General features: G+C 35.6%; 1 protein-coding gene across 1 annotated transcript in view; it reads right to left on the bottom strand.

The window, feature by feature from the left end:
• Positions 1-427: 427 nt before the first annotated feature.
• LOC149085119 (zinc finger HIT domain-containing protein 1-like) overlaps positions 428-20,669 on the bottom strand; it is a 39,211-nt gene continuing 18,969 nt past the window's right edge. Inside the window, exons 2-6 of the mRNA XM_089232930.1 lie at positions 16,626-16,704; positions 10,128-10,242; positions 3,546-3,612; positions 2,265-2,391; positions 428-950 (exon numbers count right to left, since the gene is read on the bottom strand). Coding sequence (XP_089089056.1) covers positions 909-950; positions 2,265-2,391; positions 3,546-3,612; positions 10,128-10,242; positions 16,626-16,685 — 411 coding nt within the window. The 5' untranslated portion in view covers positions 16,686-16,704 and the 3' untranslated portion in view covers positions 428-908. The remainder of the gene's footprint in view (positions 951-2,264; positions 2,392-3,545; positions 3,613-10,127; positions 10,243-16,625; positions 16,705-20,669) is intronic.

Below are 20,669 nucleotides of genomic sequence, written 5' to 3' on the forward strand. Positions count from 1 at the left end.
AAACTATTTATGAATTTATTTATGGGACATCCTGTAACATCTGCCATTTACGGTTATATATGAAAATGAATGTTCACGTGCTTACACTGAAGATACCACCTTAAATAAACATGTTGCATCCTCAGAATGAATCTTTCCAAGTATATTTGATTTATGGTAGTGGATTCCAAGTTCTCTCCAGATGATGCTGGCTATAGATAGACATAAAGGTGCATATTGCTACTACTAAATCACACATGCATCACATGAACATTTCTCCAAGTACTTTCTAACAAATTACTGCATGGCAGAAAGTATGTATTCAATATATTTGTATCCTTATTGCACATTTTATGAGTGTTATCTTTCAAAGTGTAAAAGGTGTGCAGCAAAAAGACATTGCTAATATAAAAATATGTTCACAAAAATTAGAACATGAAAAAATATCTGCAATTACAAACTTAATTTTATTTATACTGGTTTATTTACATTATTTAGTATATCTTATTATACTGCTGACTATTCATGGCTGAGGTAAAACAACTCTACCAATAGTGCTTTATCCATGAATAACATCAAATGAAAACCTTATGTGAGCGCCAGTGACAGGAAAGTTCAGAAAAAAATGAGCTGTTAATAGTACAAATTGCATTTTATAGGGTTATCAGATTTGAGAACTGAGAAAGGCGCACTCTTAGTTATGTCACTTTTTCTGATTTCAAAAATAGATGGCATCTCTATACTGACAAAAAACGGCACCACAATAATTTTCCTAACTAAAACAGAATCACGAAAGAGCAAAAAAGAAAGAATTATGAGATCCATCTCCCCTCGCTTATAATTGCTTGTTCACACAGTCTGGTCATTTTATTGCTTTGAATGGAGCAAGGTGATGCTGTCAGCTACGTATTAAAAACACTCAAAAAAAGTTATTGATGTTCTTTCTTCAGGTGAGACAGGACTTTGACTGGCTGAAAAATATAGGGGAAAAAGATAATTACAGTTGAGCAAAATTCATTCAATTCAAACTGACTAGTGCAATACTTGGTTTTTAATCAATAAATTAACACGTTCTTGACCTTATACTGCAAAACAAACTGATTATTAGTTCCTGTACAATTTTGGTGTATGTGTGAAATACAAGCAGACCCAGACATAAACTCAATGAATTTTTCGATTTAACAAATTTTTTCTGAAATTCTGATGAAAATAAAGGTCAAACCCCTATTTAACCAATAAAAACCCTCGATATAACAAATTTTCATCTTAAACTGTCCTTATTTTTATTTTTTCTTATTTCTCATAGCCCAAAACCACAACCCGAAGATTTGATTCCCCAGAATTTGATCTTCAGCTCTTTTTAAGGGAAACAAAAAAAGAAGATGGAATCTATTCCTTTTTGAGTAAAGAAAACAATGAACATTTAGAATGTGCATGAGAAGATTTCAGTGGCCAATTGATGTACACCAATACCATAAAACATTGTGTTGTCCGCATGTTTAGATTTCAGTAAAGAAATAAAGTTACTTCATGTTTGTGCTCTGTTTTGACAAGCAAAGAATAGTGGGTTATCAAAAGAGGAAGTATTTTTCGGTTAATGAAAGAATGACAATTTCGATAGAATTTGATAAAAATGTTGGATGTACCAAACAATCAAGCAATTTTTTCATGCATCAGGATTTTATTTATACGTTTATGCATTTTTTTTTTTCAATTATTGTCAGAAATAAGTTGTAACGGCAAACTCAACGTAAATAGCTTCACAAATTTGTTGTTTCGAATGTATGTTGATACACCTGATCAATTTGACCTTGATTTAATGATTTAACGAATAAACTTAGATTTATTCCGATTCGTTAAATCGGGGTTCAACTGTATGAATGCACGTATTCAAAGCAAAGCAAATATTTTACTTAACAAAATTTATTAAAAATTATACACAAAAATCCCCTAAATAAATATACATTTTCTATGCACAAGATGTGTGAGAAAACCTACAATATGATACATGGCCATATTTCCCACTCTGAGATACTTTGCAAACCATCATCAAATGGCTTATTCACTGACAGTGTTCTTCCCCAAATGCTTTGTCACTGTTTTTAATAGCAACTTTCGCAGATTGGCCTGGTTTAATTCATAAAAGAAGATAACTATCTGGTCAAATTTTTTCTTTTTTACTTTGCAAGCTCTATACATTTGAAAAAAAAAATCATGCCTGAAACTTGAATATTTCATATTTATTGATGAGTAACAAGTATTCTAAAAAAATGCTAAACACTTACAGAGCCAAACCAGAATGTGTTAGGTGAAAAGATTATTCTAGCAACATATCCCATCTCAGTGACAGGGTAGATGATATGCATATGAAGATGGTTCACTGAATAGAATGGTGGTATATGAAACCCGGTGCTAAAAAAAAACCAAATACATTTTTTTCAATTTTCAAAAGTACTAAAGCATTATCAAACTATACAGGGTAGTAAGGAAAGTCCCTTGGCTGCATTCAACTGGCAAACTATTGATCCTAGAGGCCTACTTCCAATCAGAAAAAGTTCCAAAAACAGTAAAATCTTGATAAGGCAAATGTGTGTAGCAGCTGACAAAAAACTTCGAGTTATCATTAGTTTGACTTATTGAAAATTTTGATTTCAAAGTGGGAAAAAGAAAAATTTGTTAAATAACAGCACTATTATTGCATTAGTATAAAACATGTCATACTACTAGAGATAGAGTAACTTATGTTTTCAAATTTCTTTAATTTAATCATATATAATTGTTGAATGAAAATGTTTGGAAATAAACTAGACGTACATACTGTATTATGGAAATGGGCGCATTCATGATACTCGTATAAATGTATAACTATATAAAGAAAGTATACACAAGATTATTTTGTCAAAAAATGCAGTGACTGCCTGAGTTTGGCTAAGGACAAGTTACAGGAGTTTCTTGAGCATCATATACAAGCTAGAATTGCCAAATTAAATGACATTTTAGTCCTACAATTTAGTATTTTGATCGCTAGATATATTTCAATGTTATGCACAATAAGAGTATTGTTTTAAGTATCAGTGATTATCTAGATAATTTAATAATAACAGAAATCAACATTACATATATGATGTAATAAACTTTTTTAAACACTTTTCTGTTGTAAAAAGGGTACAGTAGGTGGTTTATATCAATGCACATATATAAGCAGTTGAAGAAATTTTGGAAGGTCAAGAATCATCTTGAATCAGAGATTGTCAAATCATTCCATAGTTTTCCTTTAGTGTTTACGCTATGCTTTATTCAAATAGTATATTTTATAAGAAAAAAAACATATATGTTGTCCAAAATAATTCTGTAGAGAGTAGAAAATTATTTTACAACCATATTAAATATTTATTTGTTGCATAACAGTCACTTTAAACATTATATGCATCTAACGTGTTTCCAATGAGAATTTTTACATTGAAAAGTGGTTGTTTAAACTGTCAAAAACTGTCATGTGTCAAAAACCTGCCAACCCTGATAACAATTATCTGAAAAAATTTAACAAGGCAATGTTAAAAACTTACCGAACCTCTACTTTGTTCATATTTTGCATACACGATATATCATCTGCAACAGCAATCATTCTCTCCACTGCAGAAAAAAGAAAAATAATGTATAATAATACAGTCGAATACCGTTATAGCAAAAATCTCATTGTAATGAAAAATTTTCCAATCCTTCAAATCAATTTACATAGGAACAATGTATTGTGCAATTCCTGTATAATGAAATGAAAAATCCATTATAACAAACTTGAAAACACGTGTCCGAAAAACAAATGAATCAATCTCCATCTACTCTTTCAATGTTTTTGAAAAAATTGGCCGAAATTGAAATTGCACGTTCAAACAGTAGTTATAGGACCTTCTAGGAAAAAGATCTAACTTTCGAATTTACAAGATGTGGATGCAGCTGTCTTTATCTGGTTACAGGACATTCGTTCCCGAAATGTGCCAGTTACCGGTCCACTTATAGGAGAAAAAGTTTTCGAATTCGCACTTGTGCTTTTTGATGCGAAAACTTTCAAGCAAATGTCAGCTGGCTGAATCCTTTCAAAGAACGGTATAGTGTGGTAGCAAAACAGATTTGCGGGGAAGCAAATTCAGTTGATATGAAAAATGTGAATGAATGGAAAGCTGGTAAAATAGCGAAAGTGAGTAAGTCATAATATCCTTCCAACACAGACAAAGCCGGAATCTTTTCTTAACTGTTGCCTAACAAAACTTTGACATTTAAAAAAGACAAGTGCATCGGTGGCAAAACTCCAAGCAACCCTTAACTGCTTTGTTTTGCTACAGCATGAACAGAATAGAAAAAAACAAAAGTTATGGTGATTGGAAAATTTGAGAATCCATGGTGCCTGAAAAATGTGAAATCACTGCCTTGTAATTACAAATCAAGTCGAAGGCCTTGGATGACTACAAGAATTTTTAATGAGGGGCTAGTTAGGTTTTATGGTAAAATGAAGTGAAAAAATAGAAAGATATCATACTTCTTATAGCCAATTGCATGGCACACATTGAATCTTCAAAAGTAGAGTGCATTCACATCAAATACATGCCTTCTAACTACATGTCTGTTTTACAACCATTTGACCGATGCATAAATAAGGTGGTGAAAGGAAAGTACCGTACACAACTGCTGAGATGTATTCAACAACTAGATAATAAAGAAATCATAGTGAGGCCTGACATCAAGCAAGCTATGGATATGATAGCTGGAGCCTGGAAGGATATCGCTCAAAAAGTCATTTGTAATGGGTAGAAGAAAGCAAATTTAATCGCAGCAGAATTCTGTGAAAAACTAAATAAAGCTGATGAAAGTGCACCCACCAATTTGCAGTCTTCGTGGGAACACATCGCAAACGAAACCATTTGTCCTGAATGGACGCTGGATGATTTCTTTTCTCTGATGAAGTCTTCACTTCCGAACCGTTAACGGACAACGATATCGTTCGTATGATACAAGAAAACAATAAACAATCGCTTGCGGACAGCAGTGATGAAAAAGAGCTTTCACTAGAGTATGCTTTGGTACCTACAACATCTGAAGCCTTAGCTAGTTTGGAACTCTAAGGCCGAACACATACTCGGGAGTCGAACAAAGAGAGCGATTTCAAAAGAGAAAATACATAAAGATCAGCATCGATGTCCCCTAACATACTGAGGAGGCGGAGGAGAGCGAAAATGACCACAGGCGTTCTGAAGGGTAAAGAAGAAAAGCCTTTGAGCAGGAAACGTGACATCTCGCCAACTAGTAACCCTACCAGCCTGTTCACGCCAAATCAATCAGTTTGGCAATATTGGAGGATTCCGATAAACCAGCAGTTCTCAACCAGTGCCCCGCAGATCCCTTAGAGCTCAATGTAAACTCCCAGGGGCTCCGCGGCCACTCGAGGAAAATAAATAAATAAAAACAGTAAATTTGAAAAAAATAATTAATATTTTTGAATAATAAAAATAAGTCAAAAACTTTGATGAATAAATAAAAAAAATAGGCGTCTGGGCTCCGCCATAGAAATTACATACCGGAAAAGGGCTCTGTGGGTCAAAAAAGGTTGAGAAGCGCTGCAATAAACGCGTTAATCCTCAAAAGACTACAAGTCCTGTTTACATATGTTTTTAATGACTTCTTGTATCAAACCGTTATACTTCAATCAAGATAGAGAGACAATACAATTAGTTATACACCGAATAAAAATACATGCCTACAATCCGCAGAAGCTAATTTCGATACTTTCAAAAGAAAATATCACAGTTAATGAGATGAAGTGAGAAGTTATCCATACACCTCGATGATGAAACCGTAATTTTTTTATGGCCAGCATATCATTATGAAAATGATTGTTATTAGCGATAAATGTATACATGGTTGTTAAATTACCAGTGTGGATCCATTATTTATGAAATCCCAGAATTACAGATTCCTCCTATATGCAGGGCCGTCTTAAGAGCATCATGGGCCCAAGGGCCAAATGATTTTTCTGAGGCCCTACCAGGCAAATTCCCAAAAATCCCAACCACATCTCACTTTTGTGAAGCCTTTTTTTATCTTGAGGTCCCACAGTCCTTGCCCATGCCTTACGACGGCACTGCTTATAACTGCCATGTTCTGTGCATAACCAATTTCAATGAACGCACTGATGCTGCAATCAACTGGTTTCGATTTTTTAAGAAATACAGAAATATGTATTGTGTGTGAGATGTTAATTATTTGCATCAGAAAAAAATCGCGTGCCTCTTTCATAACACACGGCATTCCAATTCAAATCCACGGAAATAATGGATATTCAGTACAATAAAATAAAAGAGAAAAAACAGAAACCATGTTTCGACAATGTTAGTAAGCGATGAGCAATCCTCACGGTGTTCATCCGTTTTCCTAAAAAACGGGATGTCAAACATTTTCCACCCACGCCACCCATTTCCCTTATGAAGAGCCATTGGCGTACGCAAAGGGGGATTTGGGGTTCTAACCCCCCTCCCCCTCTTAAGCCAAGATTATAGTGTTATTTTTCCGGAAAAAACGTAACCCCCTCCCCAGAAGGAAAAACAAATTTGAACCCCCCTCCCCGAGAAAATTCTGCCGTACGCCTATGTGAAGAGCAGTTAAGTAAGCAAAGCATTTCTTTGAAAAACCTTTGTCAGGACCACTGCGAAGCTGCACCTCTGACGAAGGTTGGCGCGCACAGTTTGAGAACCCCTGCTAATCCATCAACGCGTTGACAAATCCAGGGCTGTCATTCAAGGGAGGGGAGCTTTTGAAAATACACTAAAAATGGTATATATACATACAAATATATATACTAGGGGCTCTGAGCCCCTGCAGCCTTTGGCAGCCAACCCCCCCCCCTTCTCATCACAACATGTCTTGTTTATTTCGTCCCACTTCATCAGCGTTATGGAAAGGGACATGTGAAAGCATCAGCTTACTGAAGAAGCAAATTTTACAATAATAAAACAACATAAAACAAATGTGATTCATGAAGTACCCCCAGAAAACTTGCCCATGGGGTCCCCAGACTCCAATTCGCTGAATTTTAGCGGGGCCCAGGCTGGATTTATCTCGGGCTACCGATGTGCTGCAAATTTTACAATGTTAAACAACAGAAAAGAATGAGATTCATCCAGGGCCCCCCAAAAATGAAACCTGTAAACATGGGGCCCCAACTTGGAAGCTTGTTGGTCATTCCCCGCTGCAAGTGCCATGAAAAATTTTCATTTGTATTCATTTTACCAACGAATAAAGTCCAAGGCCCCCAACCAATTACCTGGGACACCAGTTCGCATACTTTTAGTGGGGCCCCCAGATTGGCTTTATCTCGGGCTTTCGCTGTTGCAAATTCTAAAATGCTAAATAACAGAAAAGAATGAGATTCATCCAGGCCCCCAAAATGAAATGGTCCTCTGACTCGGAGCTTATCATACATCCCCCCCTGTGAGTGCCACGGCAAATGTTCATTTGTATTCATTTTACCAATGAATAAATTCCAGGCCCCCTCCCCCCAGTTACCCGTGACCGAATTTGCAAATTTTATGGGGTCCCCAGACTGGATATATCTTGGGCTTCCGCTATCTCAAATTTTTCAATGTTAAAGCAGCAAGAAAACAACGAGATCCATCAAGGGCCCTGGAAATCAAACCTTTTAATTTCCCCATTAAGGTACACGTGCAATCCCCCGGGTACCCCGACCCTGTGTGTTGGGAGCACTGGTGTTATATATATATTATACCTCTCGACATGACCCCCCCCCCCCCACAAGGGCAGGGCTGACAGGGACCGGAACGATTATCACTTTTTGATTATAGAGTAGATATACATACATTGAGTTCATGTGTGTTTTCTCTCTTTGCCTTCCCCCCTACCCTGGAAAACATTGAAATGACGTTCCTAGAAAAATTTCTACAAATTTTTTTGTTGAAATTCTAAGAACATGCTCAGTATTGAGTAGAAAATTAGTGTCGACCAGCAATTCTCAACCTTTTTCTGAGTCACGGAGCCCTTTTTAGTATATAATTTCTACGACGGAGCCCTTTTTAGTATATAATTTCTACGACGGAGCCCTTTTTAATATATAATTTCTACGACGGAGCCCCGTACGCTACGTTTTTTTTTTCATTTGGTCATAAAATTTACTGATTCACTTTACTTTCATCGAGTGAATGCGGAGCTCCCTCAACCAGTGCACGCACTGGTTGAGAACCGCTGGTATAGACAGTACATAGATAGTTTTCTTTCTAAAAGATTTTTGATGTCTTTGTGGGGAAGAAATGATTTTTCCGCCCCTGCGACTGCATAATGATTTATAGTGGTATATAACTTATGATTTTTTAGTGGTTTTCCAGTTTCAGACAAAAATTTGCCACCCTCTACATTTTGCAGCCCAGGGCAAAGGCGTGGGCATGAAAAACATTGAGAGGACTGAAAGTTGCCAGTCGTTCCGTGGTGAGCCTTGAGCCCATATGTAGAAGGGTGCAGTGCCCCGCATTATTTATTCATTAATTGGGGAAGGGGGTTCTCAGCCCCCCTAACACAAAATTTATTGGGGGGGTTGAAATAGCCCCCCCCCCCCGTCATGTTCTGGTGCCTATGTCCCATGGCAGTATGTTTGTTATTACAAGCTATTCAGGGACAATTGAAAAGATGAAATTTAAGGGATGGAATTTGCGCCCATTATGATACTATGCCCGGGAAACCACACCCCCCCCCCGCTCCCTTCCTAGTTGCAGCACTGTTCGTTCGTCAGAAGGAAGTTCTCGTGCACATAGTGTAGTTTTCCATGCAAAAAGCGCAGTGGCAGGGGCGTAGCCAGAAATTTCGTTCGGGGGGGGGACCACTTTCATTTCGGGGGGGGACCAAAGTGACAGAACAATAGATTTGGCCATCTTTTTCCCTTTTTTCGGTCATTTTTTCACATTTCGGGGGGGGGGGACCAGACCCCCCAAGTCCTCCCCCCTGGCTACGCCCTTGCGCAGTGGGATGGACGGAAATTTGCGAAATGTCTATCTCGTAGTCCCAGTAAAATTTTGAAAAATATTCACGGCTAAAAAAATAATGGGGGGAATTAATCCGTAAAATGCTACCACAACAATCGTCAAACTTTTAAATTAGGATAGAATGGGTTAAGCACAATGGGAATCGAAAAGAAGAGAGAGCACCAAAAGTGGAAAAACATCCGAAGCTCTCCCTCCAAACCAAATGGGTGTGATGATGATGATCCCCCCTCAGAAGTTCTCTTTTTTTTTTCCAAGAGAGCGAGGAGAAAAAAAAAGGGGAGAAAACTGACCAATACCCAAATAGCGTCTGATTTTACCTCGCGATGAAAACAAACCGGCTTGAAAGAGTCGCATACCTCTTGGAGCTGCCTCTTTCTCCTCGTTGTCTCGCTGCCCGAGTATGTGAGGCGCAGAACAAAACAGTACATTTGTTTTCGACGCTATTTCGTACCTCTCTGCTCACATCCCCAGTATGTGTTCGGCCTAATACGATATTTATCAGATCCTTCCGGACCATTTATTTGAGCATGCATATACTTTACAGGAATTTGCTTTCCTTGACTTCCGCAATACTTGTGTAAAAAATATATAATTACAGATTATTTGCCTCTAAAATGTTAAGTAAAATGTATACAAAAAACTTCAATGTTTAATTGATTTGAGTTGCTTTGTGTTATTTTTAAAATTCAACTTCATTCTTTTTATTATCTAGAACATAAATAAGTATTTTTTTCCTTAGAATCAAATTCTGCTACAACGAATTTTTTGTTTTTGTTTGAGCATGTTAAAAATTGGAAATTCCTGTATAACAAAATTTCGTTATAATGAAGTGATTTCTTCAGTCTCTTGGAGTGCATTATAATGGGATTCGACTGCAATTCAAAATTCTAATCTCATTCCCATGGAAACTGCTAACAGGAAATTTGGGAATCATGGCATTAGTCATTACCACCAATTCTGATATCCACCCAAATTAGCAAGTTTGATCTCAGAAGAAATTATGTATTAGATTTGCATAGATACAGCAATCATCATACTATTGCAGATGTTTTGAGTGAATTTAATTACATTTCAATAAATATTCCAATGTAATAAAAGTAAGTTTGTTACCCAGGGATGCATCTATGTTGTACAAGCTTGCCTGTTCTATGTGCAATTTTGGGATGAGTAGACCATGATATGAAGCTGCCGCTTTAATATCTCGTATTACAACAAACTCCTCATCCTGAAATGAATAAAACACTGAAAATATAATTTTCAATGAAATCACACATAAGGGAGCTAACAGTAAGTACATTAAACATTCAGAAGCAAAACTAGAAAACCACGGGTGGCAATACAGGAGGAGTGTCCAATATCAAAGATATGTGCGGTAACCTAATCATATATATGTACATATTTATTGACACACACAACACATTCCCCTCCCGCCACAAATCTATGTTCACTTATGTATAGAGAACTAAAAGTTCCTCATAAATATTACACTCAAATATTGAATTACAGTTTAATAGTATGTGTTAGCGCTCAGGCTATACTAGATATAATACTGGATGAAAAGGTATGGTGACGCGAGTGCTGGTGGATGTCTCATTATTTTGGAAACATACTGAGTCATGTGACTCTTTTTTCTTAGAGTTATTTATTACATAAAAATAGAAGCAAGATTTTAGTAAATGTTCAGTCAACAGTTGGAGCCAGACAGAATTCCAGAGCAAGAAGACACGATAATGCCTAGCTAATGGGTGGCATAAAAAACAATAAAAATATAAAAATTGCACAAGACAAGCAACACCACAGTACTCCCCCCGTGAGTCTGAAGGACAACACATGGTACAATGCAAAAAAATATGGCATTATAGTTACAATGAATGAACGCCAGAACTTTGCCACTGGACTTATCCCGTTGTCGAGATCGCTTCCAGCCCAGCTTCGTGGCAGAGTCTGAAACACATTTTGTGTCAAAAAAGAAAAGGAAAAAAAACATATACAAGATTTTTACAGCATATTTTTCCCAGGCAATTGGGTACTGTCGTGATTAACAAATTTTGTGGTGATTACCGACGAGATGGGGTTGGGAGTTGGAGAAAAGTTTCGGGGTTTCGTTAAGATGGATTAATGTACACATATTAGGATGAAGGCATGTTTTAAAAGCAATTGGGGGCCATGCCATCTCATGTTATCTTACACTTGCCATATTATATACACAGGATAAAAAAAAAAAAGTGGGAATCTTATTGTGAAATATAAAATATCCATCGGAGCGAGTCATCTCATTTAACACCTTATTGGTGAGCAAATGAGTTTGATAACTTGCAGACTAGAAGCCAGCATCAGTTTTATTGGGTTGAGTTCACTCGCTCCGGTGGATTTGATGAAAAAAATACAAAATAGCAATATTGTGTGGGAGAATATATATCTGGTCATGTCTGGTCTGTCTGGGAATATATACAATTAGGGATCGCCCATGCCATATCGCTTAGCACCTTACTCAGTGAGCAACATGAGTACAACAATAGGCAATATAGTTACAGCAGCAAATATAGCATTAATGACATGTGCACAAAATATTTATTTTTCAAGAATAGCAAAGAATACGCAATACGAAAATTTTTCAAAAGTAATGAAATATTCATATACACAAATTAATATACTAGCAAAAAATAAACTGCAAATGGCAAAAATTAATAAATGTACATACAGCAAAACGTTTAACCATCACCATCCGGACCAGGACTGTGTGACGGATAACCAAATAGAGTTAACAGAAATATCTTAATACATATGTACAGTAACGTGATTTCACTGCAGGTTAGGGAAGAAAATGAAAATAAAATCCTTTTAAAGTGAATAATACATGCATATTGTATGTAATTTAACACACACACAAAACGATCAATATAAACTTCAATATAAGGCCAGTCCAGGCAGTGGTGACATTGAAAATAGTGTCTTTTATGTTGTATCTCTTCCAAGCAAGCCTTCGATAAAAGATTTTCTGTAACGTCGCTTTATATTTTCAATTATGCCCTAGTCCATAGGCTACAGCTCATGGACCAGGGCTAAGTGGAGTTGTATTTGCTGGGAGAAAGAGGCATGCTATTTTGCCATCACTTTTGAGTTCACAAGAGAGTTGTGTCAGGGCACTATCCATCAACAGCAGTGCTTCCTGCAGCAATTGCTTTTCGGCCATATGAACTTTAACTTGAGGCACAAAAAGGCTGTGGAACCATTCTGAAAAAATTGTTTGGTCCATCCAAGTACTATTTTAGGCATAATAGTTCGCAGGCAATGTGTTCATATTTAAATTTTTGAAAGCACATGTATTTTGGATTCACCAATTACAAGCAGAGGCAATCTATGATTGAAGGTGGCATTTGCACAGACCATAGCAGTGATCTGATCTGTTTGGACTTCAAAACCTGGACAGTCTCGAAAAAACATCTGCAACAATATTTTGCTCACCCTGTATGTAACGAATGTCTCTTGAAAATTGAGATACATATTCTAAATGGTGTCATTGTCTGGGAGAGCTGTTATCACTGACTTTTTGAAAGGCAAAGGTTAGAGGCCTATAATCACTCGTAAATAGATCGTAAAAGGTCTGCTTTCTAACATGCGTCTGAAACGTTTAATAGAACTATAAACAGCAAGCAACTCACAATTGTAAGTTGTAGTTAACTTTTGAGAAAAAAATGAGAGTGGTTTGAAAATACCATCGGAAGATCTGAGAGCAAAATCTGATGCATCTACTGACAATGAAAGATGAACATCATGTTTAGGATGAGCCAATAGTGTGGCGCTGATGATAACATGTTTATACGTTTCGAAAGTAGCAACTAGTTTCCCATGACCAAGTGATGAGGCATTTTTTCTTTCCTTTCTTTGCACAAATCGTGTAAGGGAGCCTGGTTAGATGCATTTTTCAAGAAACAGTGATAAAAGTTGAGCAATCGTTTTCTGTTGTGGATGATTACAAAGAATATCAACTTTCTTTTTCTGGCAAAGGAGAAATGCCATTGCCATTAACCAAAAATCCTAAGAACTATCTCAGATATCCCAAACATGCATTTATCAAAATTAAGAATTATATCAAAAACCTTTTTGTCCAACTTTTTTTGTCCCCACACACACTCATCGCCCCCTTCTCCAGAAATTTTTTTCTCCCATCACCCCCAACGCAATCTAACCCATAGGATCCTGTTATACCCATAGCTTCTACTGCTCCCTGGAACATTCCATCGCTCCCAGGGGGGGCGTTAATGCCCAAGTTAGGAATCACTGCTTTAAATGTTCAAAAACTAATTTTTTAAATCTTTAAGATGTTCTTCCTCTGTTGTTGAAGCAACAAGTCATCTAAATATGCAAAACAGTTCAAGTCTCTTAATACAATATCTATGAACTGTTGAAATGATTGTGCGACACTAGACAATCCAAAACACATGTAGAAGTACTTAAAAAGTCCAAATGAGGTAATAATGGCAGTTTTTCAACAGACTCAGGATCTAAAGTTATCTGATAAGCCTTAACCAAGTCCAATTTAGAAAAAATGCCTTTAACATAACTGAAATCATGAACATGTGGTATAGGATATCTGTCTGGACACGTTATAGAATTAAGGTTTCTGTAATCTCTGCATAAACGGTATTCTTCATTACGTTTAGGAACAATGTGTATTGAACTTGGTAAGATAGAAGAACCTTTAGTAGTAATTGTAATGTGTAATGCAATGTTTTTTAGAAGTAGCCGCAAGCATAGATAGAAGGATTCGTCAGATTAGGAAATTTAGATAAAATGTTCCAGTAAGGGGAGTCTCCACAAATGGTCTTTAAGCCTAATGTAGTACAACCGGCATTGATACATTTGATCGAAAGTGAAGTCAATCTGTCAATCAAATGAGAATTTTGTCAATTAATAGACCGTAATGTTCTAAACATTCAGCACCTAATATCGGGCAATTAACATAAGCAATAAAAGGGCCATCTAAACAGTCTACATAATTCTAAATCCATTGCCAAAGATTTGCCACCATACGTAGGAATTTTAGTATCGTTAGCTGCGTATAGCAAAAAGTTTGTATCTGCTGCTTTATGTACCCATGTATCTCGTGGAAAGACTGAAATGTTTTAATGTCACTAAAAAACCAGCACCAGATTTTCGATTACGAACAAAAAGGCAAACTAAACGCCAGCCATCACCTGCTGCCGCCAAAGCAGTTGTGCCAGTTATTTTTTCGGCCAAACATAGGGTTTTATGCATTTTGATGCTTTTCTACCAAATTTGAAATGGTGCCAACAATAAGGTTCATGTTTCGATGTCCCATCACCTCTAGACCGATAATACAAATACAACGCCACAACAGGCAAATTGCCCAACGAGGTGGCTGACTTAAGAACATCATGGATCCCCGAACCATTTTTTGGAGGCCCTACCTACTATTTGTTTGTATTATTGTATTACTGCTACACCTCACATGCACCCCGCGCCCCCCGAATGCACCGCCCCCGGAACCCCCAACGAATCGGTACATGTGGGAATGTGCGTGTACGTGTAGTGAAACCTGACGTGAAGTTTTTTTTGTTTCTCTGTAATGCTTGTTATGTGTAGTGCTGCCATCTGCCACCAGTTTTTCTAACTATGAGTGAAGTGTTATGATTGAATGATTTATCGTTGTAGGACTGTTGCTCTCTGTGGCGAGACTTTTTAACGGGGAGATCGGCTCGCATTTGCGCCTTGAAGTTGGGAACCACAGAAAACCAACTTCAGCCGACCACCACTGTGGGGTTCGAACCCGGATCCTCGCATCGCGAGTCCGTCACTATAACCACTCGACCACCACAGCGGCATTATACACAAAAAGAGCTAATGTTCTTTGGCAATCAATTTTGAACAACTAGCAATAGTGAGATTCTCATTATAAACCATGCTCGTTATAATGGGCTTTTACTGTACACAACAATAAATTAGAGCACTATTATGAATGCAGCTGACTTTCTCTATCTCTATTTTCCGATTGTAGAAGTTCAAAACTGATTTTTCACCAATATGAAGCTGCATCGGATTTCAGTGGTTTTGTATTCGATTGAGTTGTTAGATGCTATATATATAAGCTAACCTATACCAAAGATTTGCATCTACTACCACCCATTAGACATGAGATATTAATCTGTATCAGCCACAACAACGTGGGGGTTCGACCCACCATATAAAGATGCGAGGTGAGAATATTCTCCTGGATGTAAAAATTGGAGAATAATCAAGAATATTCATTTTTCTTTTAAATTAAATTTTTTTTACTAATTTTGTTTATATTATGAAATATAAATCAGTTTTCATTGCCTGAAACATTTACAACAAAACAATTTTTGACATATTCACCCCCCAATGACAACTTTTAGTTCGAGAATATTCTCTGGGTCACGATGAGAGGTTTTAAAAGTTTGGTTATGAAGATTTTAGAAACCTTCAGATTAAAATCTTAAAAAGTTATTTAAAATTAGGTAAATTTTCAGAAATAAGTTCAAGGCAAAGCATAAAAGTTGAAGTTAATTGACAAAAAGGAAGCTATTCTTTTTTTTACATTTACATAACATTTCTTTGCAAGTTATGCAATTCAGCCCCATGTTGGTTTCATTTTCTCGCTTTTAAACTTTAATATTGTGGACTACAAACTTCAATATTCCGTCTTCTTCACGGGAAGAGAGATGGGAGACAGAGAATATTCTCTCGAAGGACAACTATTATAAATTACCAGAGAATATTCTTATCATAAAATAAAAATTATTCTGAAATTATTTGTAGATTTATTATAATGCATGTTATTACAAATATTCTTGAGAATAATCTCTGGAAGGACTACACTATTATAAATAACTGAAGAATATTCTCAGAGGAGAATATTCTCTGGAGGGACTATTATTAATAATTTGAGAATAATTCTTATTATTTTCGATAAGAATATTCCCTGGTAATTTGTAAAAGTACTCCTTCCAGAGAATATTTTCAAGGATATTATATATATTTATATTATAAATAACAGGAGAATATTCTCATCATGAATAAGAATATTCTCATCATGAATAAGAATATTCTCATCATGAATAAGAATATTCTCATCATGAATAAGAATATTCTCCAGTTATTTATAATGGCCCTTCCAGAGATTATCAAGAATATTCTCCTAAAAATTATTCTCAAGAATTTTACATGTCTACACCATGTTCCTATAATTAATTCATTCACAAAAATTTCCTTCCAAAAACTCCCCTCACCCTATTTTATCCAAGCTGAATTCAACTCATTTTGCATGATTATATTATGGAACCAATTAATTGGGCCAAGCAAAAAGCATATCTATAAGTAATACAAATAAGTTTCTAAATAAATGATGAAATAAAAATTTATATCTGTACTTTGTATGGTTCTGAGGTACAAAAAAATACAGTATATAATCTTTCTTTCTTTTTAACAATTGTGCACCTACAGCTTCCAAATCCAATTCAATTTTTAATAGAGATTTTTAGTAGAAAAAATTTATTCTGTACTATTCATAAACTTGATTTTATGTATCACAGAATACAAATAAAGAATATTAAACACATTTTTTACCTCATATAAGAAATTTTCTTTTTTGGTTATTAAGCCACAGAACACACAGTCTGCAGCCATTGTTAAGCAGTTTGTCTAGCTGCAAAAGAAATAGAAAGGTCAGAAAAAAAAGAAAAACATAAAACTGAGATAGTTGTAACCAATATAGAATTTTATTTTGTTGAAAATAGCTTCCACGAACATAGGTATTATTTTTAATAAACAAAATGAAAACAAATTGTATATTATTACAACACTTTTATTGATAAACAAAAGTTTATCGCTATTTTCATTTAATGTTTTGTGTGTGTGTGATTTGCAGCTCTTATAAATCCTATTTAAGTTTCTCTAGTTTGATAAAGTTGAAGCACTTTTAACAAGTTTTGGATCTTCAATCTCAATGGAATATAATGGAAAATTATGAGGTTGCAGAATTGATGCCAACAAAAAATTCAGTGTATCCAAATGCAATATTCAATGAGATATTCAAATTCAAGAAAAAACGGAGAAAAACTCAGAAAAAACAGCTTCTGAATGCAAAAAAATATTTTACCTGCATTTAGTGGTTTCCCCTCCATTTTTTGAATTTGAATATCTTAGTGAATATTGCACTTGGAAACATGGAATTTTTTTTCGTTGGCATCAAGAGAGACAGGGCAATAACTTTCTAATTGGGTTTTCGGGCACACGGGGAGTGTATAAAAAGCTAATTTTTTCATTTTAATTACTGCACAAACCCTTGAAACATGAATGACATGTATATCTGAGTACTGCACGTTATTTGGAAACTTTTTTCTAATTGAAAGTATACCTCTAGAATCAACAATTTACCAGTAAAATGTCATACCCTCTGTTTGCTATGTACCCTGTATACATCCCTTCCTTTGCTAAAAAAGGCACACTGTCATTAAATCAAAAACTTTGTGTCATTCATAGACTTCAATTGAACAATTATATAAAGAAAATTTTAGATGTTAATGCAGATTTTCTGATGGCCTGGTGCCTAGGAGCTCTGCTTTATGGCAAGAAAATTTATAACAAAATGATAAAATAAGCATATGTGGTATTTAAAAAAGAAATGCGTAGTGTATTTATATCAAGATATAGACACGTAGACACTCAGCAGAGCAATTCCATAACATCAAGAATAATGAGAATTTATTTAAAGTGGTGAGAGCAGATGAGAGCTGCTGCCACCCTTTGCAAAAGACAAACCTCAACTGATGCGAGTACATGGGCTTCTTCTATACACTCCCACGCAGACAGCGTGACCCCCAGACAGCATGACCTATATTTACATTACCATTCTCAAGCACATTCCAAGAATCCGAAAACATGGGGGGTACACCAGCACCTAGTACATGAGGGAACGTTTCTTTCTACGTAGAAATACAACATATACTCCCCCAATAACAAGAGTGAAACTCTGCACTTAAAGGGAGGGTGGCTGGGAATACATAATAATAATATAAAAATATATAAGAGCCACATATGAGAATGGCATTGCAAAACTAAGAAAAATATCACAAAAATACAAAATCATAATTTCTAGAGTAAAATAAAAACAATACACGATTGAATGTGCTTTTGGTTATGTACAAGTCTTCTGACATGACTGGCTTGAGAGTTTATCAGCATATTCAGTAACATTGACGAAACATGATTTCACATCAATATTAATAATTGAAGATATTTTCTCGATGATTGTAACATTCTCTATATGACACAAAACCATAAATTTTACATACAGCATTACGCACATATATGAAATAGGAAGAAATAACAATAGCAATAATAAGAAATGAAATGGAATTTTCCGAATACAAAATATTAATAATTTTATGCAAGCGTTACCAATATCTGAAAATGAACATTCTGAATTACTAACAGCATAGACATGTTGATTTTCAACAGATTTGTGCTCAATCGATGAACTGCTCGAAGAATTTGACGGTATAAATTCTGGAGCGAATGGAGATAAATCAGATTGAATTTGTTCTAATTTAAGAGTTCGCTCATTATCAAAAAATGGTAATTCACTAAAATAACATGATTTTTCAACAATGCTATCATCGTTTTCATTTTGAACATCACAATAATATGGTTTTAACTTATTCACGTGTATAACTTCACTATTCCTTCGTGTGGGTTGGTTCGGTCTGTCTATTTCAACATTTTGTGGACTTAATATTGATATTATAGTGTAAGGTCCAGTGTAAGCTGGACACAACTTTCCGTTATCTGGATGAGGAAACACCTTAACCATGACCTTATCACCTGGTTGAAAATTATGTGGTGGATGTTTCTTATCGTGGAGAGCAGCGCTCTTTTCATGTTGTTTTTGAGATTTAGAATATGCTAAACGTCTAGCTTCTTCCAGAGGTGGATATGGGTTTACATGCTCTGTCAAATCGGAAGAAAGATCTCCAAATATGAGATACTGAGGTGGGAATCCTGTAATTGTATGAGGAGTTGAATTGTATTGCTCCAAGACCGTTTTTATATGCTTTATCCAAGAGTTTTTTTTATTCTCAAAATACAATATTCTCAACCTTTCAGTTAAAGTTCTATTTAACTTTTCATTTAAACCATTTGTAGATGGGTTGGCGCTTGATGTCAAAATATGTTTTATCCCTTGTTTACTTAAATACTTCCGAAATCTGGGACTCGTAAATGAAGGTGCTCTGTCTGTTAATAATAATTTTGGTTTTCCAGTTTCAAAAATCTTATTAAGGCATTGGATATACGCATTGATGGAAGTAGATTTGGAAGGAAAACCCCATGCAAATCTAGAATGATGATCCACAACCACGTGAAGATAAGATTTCGTACTTCCGTACTTGGTCAAACCTCCAATTGTATCCATAGCAAGTAAATCAAAGGGTACTTTGGCTTCCGGTAAATTTCCTAAAACCCCTAATGTTGGTCCTACAGGTTTTTTTACAGTCTGACAAGTTGTACAAGACTTAATGAAATTTTTTATGTCTCTAATTATGTAGGGCCAATAATATTGAGGAGAAAGCAATTTAATAGTTTGAGTAATACCAGTATGGCCATGTTTTGTATGCGCTCTGAGAATGAGTTCTTTTCTTAAGGATTCCGGTACGAAAACCTTTCGAATGCCTTTTCTCTGAATATAAATGACATCATCTTTATCTTTGAAATATCTTTTGTCAGACAGAATTGTATCGTCTTGTGAATTAATAATTTCTGTAGGTGACAAAAATTGAACCATGGGAAGACGTGATAACATGTCTGCTTCAACATTGGAATTTCCCTTGATATGCTTTACAGTGAAGTCGTATTGTGAAAGACGTAATGACCATCGGAATAACCTACCCGTGGGATTTTTTATGTTTTGAAGATATTGAAGAGCTGAGTGATCAGTATAGACAGTAAAATGACGTCCGTGAAGATACACATGAAATTTTTGGATTGCATCTAAAATTGCAATGCATTCTTTTTCACTAATAGTCCAATTGAGCTCATATTTTCTAAGTGCACGACTGAAATATCCAACCGGATGCATTTCACCATTTGGATATTGCTGTTTGAGAACCGCACCAATTCCTGTGGAACTCGCATCACAATACAGATAACAAGGTAATTGAGGGTTATACATCCTCAAAATGGGTTTTGACAGTATCGCATTTTTTAACTGTTCAAATGCCTGTTGACAATCATCATTCCATATAAAGGGAACCCCTTTCTTCAAAAGTTGATTTAACGGATGTCTAATATTCGCGAAATTCGGTATAAACCTTTGATATACAGTTACACTTCCTAAAAATGATTGTAAATGCTTAACATTTTTTGGGACTGACAACGATTTAATCACTTCGATGTTTGATATAGATGGAGAATAATGCCCTGGGGTTATATCAAATCCCAAATAATTGATTTTCTCCTTGAGAAATTGACATTTTGAGTATTTAATTTTGAGTCCCTCTTTTTGACAAATTTCAAAAAACTTTCGGATATGTGATATATGGTCATCAACATTGTTTGAAAAAATAATTATGTCATCAAAGTAGTGGACCAAGAAAGGAAGTTCATATTTTTGCA

This window comes from Pholcus phalangioides, unplaced genomic scaffold (assembly GCF_987345545.1).
Source record: "Pholcus phalangioides strain wild (caught in Gottingen) unplaced genomic scaffold, Ppha-v1.0 ptg000007l_1, whole genome shotgun sequence".
In the NCBI taxonomy this organism is placed as follows: Eukaryota; Metazoa; Arthropoda; class Arachnida; order Araneae; family Pholcidae; genus Pholcus; species Pholcus phalangioides.